General features: G+C 58.7%; 1 protein-coding gene across 1 annotated transcript in view; it reads right to left on the reverse strand.

Annotated features, from left to right (window-relative positions):
* FAM171A2 (family with sequence similarity 171, member A2) overlaps positions 1-2,448 on the reverse strand; it is a 10,296-nt gene that overhangs the window by 1,871 nt on the left and 5,977 nt on the right. The window contains exons 4-8 of the mRNA XM_011985992.1: positions 1,518-1,676; positions 1,261-1,440; positions 1,046-1,162; positions 803-929; positions 5-260 (exon numbers count right to left, since the gene is read on the reverse strand). Coding sequence (XP_011841382.1) covers positions 5-260; positions 803-929; positions 1,046-1,162; positions 1,261-1,440; positions 1,518-1,676 — 839 coding nt within the window. The remainder of the gene's footprint in view (positions 1-4; positions 261-802; positions 930-1,045; positions 1,163-1,260; positions 1,441-1,517; positions 1,677-2,448) is intronic.

The following is a 2,448-nucleotide window of genomic DNA, read 5'->3' on the forward strand; positions in this document are numbered from 1 at the left end:
CGGCCGGGCGGCTGGCAGAGCGCGGCTTGGTGCGGAAGAAGTCGTCCCGGGAGGAGGCCAAGTCCCGGGAGCTGGAGAAGGCCGAGTGGAGGGGGCCTGGAGGCGGAGCCTCGGGGTCCCCCGACAGGGCGGGTTCCAGGGGTCCCCCACAGATGAGGTGGAGCTGGGACATCGAGGTGGCCTGGTCTCGTTTGTTACCGTCAGAGGGCCCCGAGAGCTGCAGCTTGCGGTGCTGTTGCCTCGGCTTCAGGCAGCGCCTCCTGGAAGGGAGGGAGCAGAGGGGGCCTCTCAGGAAAGGGTGAGGGCCAGAGTTGGCCCCGAACCCCCTTAGATGCAAGACAAGAGATGACTATAGTGGAAGAGGTGAGGAGAATGCCTGGGGCGCCCAGGAGAGATGGCGGGGAGCCGTGTCCGTTTGGCGGTCCCCTCAGGGTAAACTCTTGCACTTCTCTGCATGTAGGATGTGCTGCGAGAACCAGGGATGAGCATCTTAGCCGTCTGTGGGTGTGTTCGGCCTGGAGTCCTCTGGGGAAGAGAGCTGGGCTGCTAGGGGCAGTGGCAGATCTCTCTGGAGGGGCCGGGCTGCAAGTCCTTAAGCCCTGCCTCCCCTCCCACCTCCCCGCTGTCTTCAGCCACTAGCACCAGCCCTTCAGGTCTTAGCATGTTTACAGGAAGTCTTTTCCTGTCTGCCCCTTGAGGACCAGAAGTGGATTTTATGCATCTTTGGGGCCCCAGGGCCCGGTGCAAGTGCAGGCCTCAGTCAGAGGAGAGGCGGGGAGGGTGGGGGAAGCCCGGTGCTCACCGACAGTAGTAGATGAGCAGACACAGCAGGATGAGCACCAGCAGGGCAAGGGCTGCCAGGATGGTGAGCAAGAAGATGGTGTGGTAGGTGCCGATGTCCTGGATGCCCGACGTGATGGTGACCAGCCCTGTACCAGGCGAGGGCTTAGCGTTCAGGTGTGGACGCCCTTCCTGCCTTTCAGAAGTCTGCTCTCCCAGCTCCCCTCCTCCACGGCCCCTATGCCCACTGCCCCACTACTCTTACCAGCCGTGGGGGAGGCCATGGCGGCGACCCAGTACCCCAGCTGAGGGGAGACGAAGGTCCAGTAGAGCTGCCGGCCTTCCTTCCGGATTATACCAGTGCCATTGCGCACCCACAGCCCTGGGAGAGGCAGGGGTTTTGTCACACTTGAGTCCCTCCCACTTAAGTCCCACTTTCCTCCCTCAACTCAAGCACCTGCAACCCCCTGAGGCACTTACCACTCTTGGGGTCGAATCTCCAGGCTGGAATGCTGGTGCCCACGGTGAGGGCACGAGTCTCGGAGGGCACGGGCAGGGACAGGTGAATGGGGCCTGAGAGTGGCACCTCTGTCCCATTACCTGTCAGCAGGTGTACGCTCACAGCAGCCAGGGGCATCAGCTCCAGCCAGGAGCCATTGCCTGAGGGAAGAGCGTACAGGGCTGAGGGCTGATCCTGAGCCTGGGGAGACCCCGTCCACGCTGGGCACCCAGCCTACCTGAGCTGGAGGCCTCAGTGCCCAGGAAGGCAGGGAAAGCCCGCATTTCCTGCTGGGTGCTGGCAGGCGTGAGTGACGCCCAGAGCTGGCTGTAGGTGGAGCTGACAGGCAGGCGGGCAGCCCGGCGCTGGAACTGCACCAAAGGCTGGGAGCGGGCACCTGGAGGGAGAGAGGGGCTGCAGTGGCGTGACCACGGACAGGATCCCCAGGGACCCGAGCAGAAACCCATTATCTAAGGAAAAGGGGGATATTAGGTCAGGCCACTTCGGAAGGCCAGGGAGGGTGATGCCTTGGGGAGAAAGCTGGGCAGTCATGGAATGTTAACCTGGAAGGGACATGGACTTGAAATCTCTGTGTGAGCCTCAGGAATTTACTTGCTTTCTTAGAAGTTTCCTTATAGAACCTATAAAATATTGCGATCCAGATCCTCAAACAGTATTGTCTACTATGTGGCAGGCACCAGGTTAGACACTGGGGGCTCAAAGATGAATGCTGTGATGGGAATGTTTTCTAGCTGTGCTGCCCATTATGGTACCCACTGGACACACGTGGCTGTTAAGCATTTGAAATGTGGCTAGTGTGACTGAGGAACTGGATTTTTAATTTTTAAAAATGTAATGAATTTTTTCTAGGTGGGTGCAGTGGCTCATGCCTGTAATCCCAGCACTTTGGGAGGCCAAGGCGGGCGGATCACCTGAGGTTGGGAGTCAAGAGACCAGGCTGACCAACATGGAGAAACCCCAATTTTACTAAAAATACAAAATCAGCTGGGCGTGGTGGCGCATGCCTGTAATCCCAACTGCTTGTGAGGCTGAGGCATGAGAATCGCTTGAACCTGGGAAGCAGAGGTTGTGGTGAGCTGAGATTGTGCCATTGCACTCCAGCCTGGGCAACAAAAGTGAAATTCTGTCTCCAAAAAAAAAAAAAAAAA

The sequence above is a fragment of the Mandrillus leucophaeus genome, unplaced genomic scaffold, assembly GCF_000951045.1.
Source record: "Mandrillus leucophaeus isolate KB7577 unplaced genomic scaffold, Mleu.le_1.0 Scaffold290, whole genome shotgun sequence".
NCBI lineage: Eukaryota > Metazoa > Chordata > Mammalia > Primates > Cercopithecidae > Mandrillus > Mandrillus leucophaeus.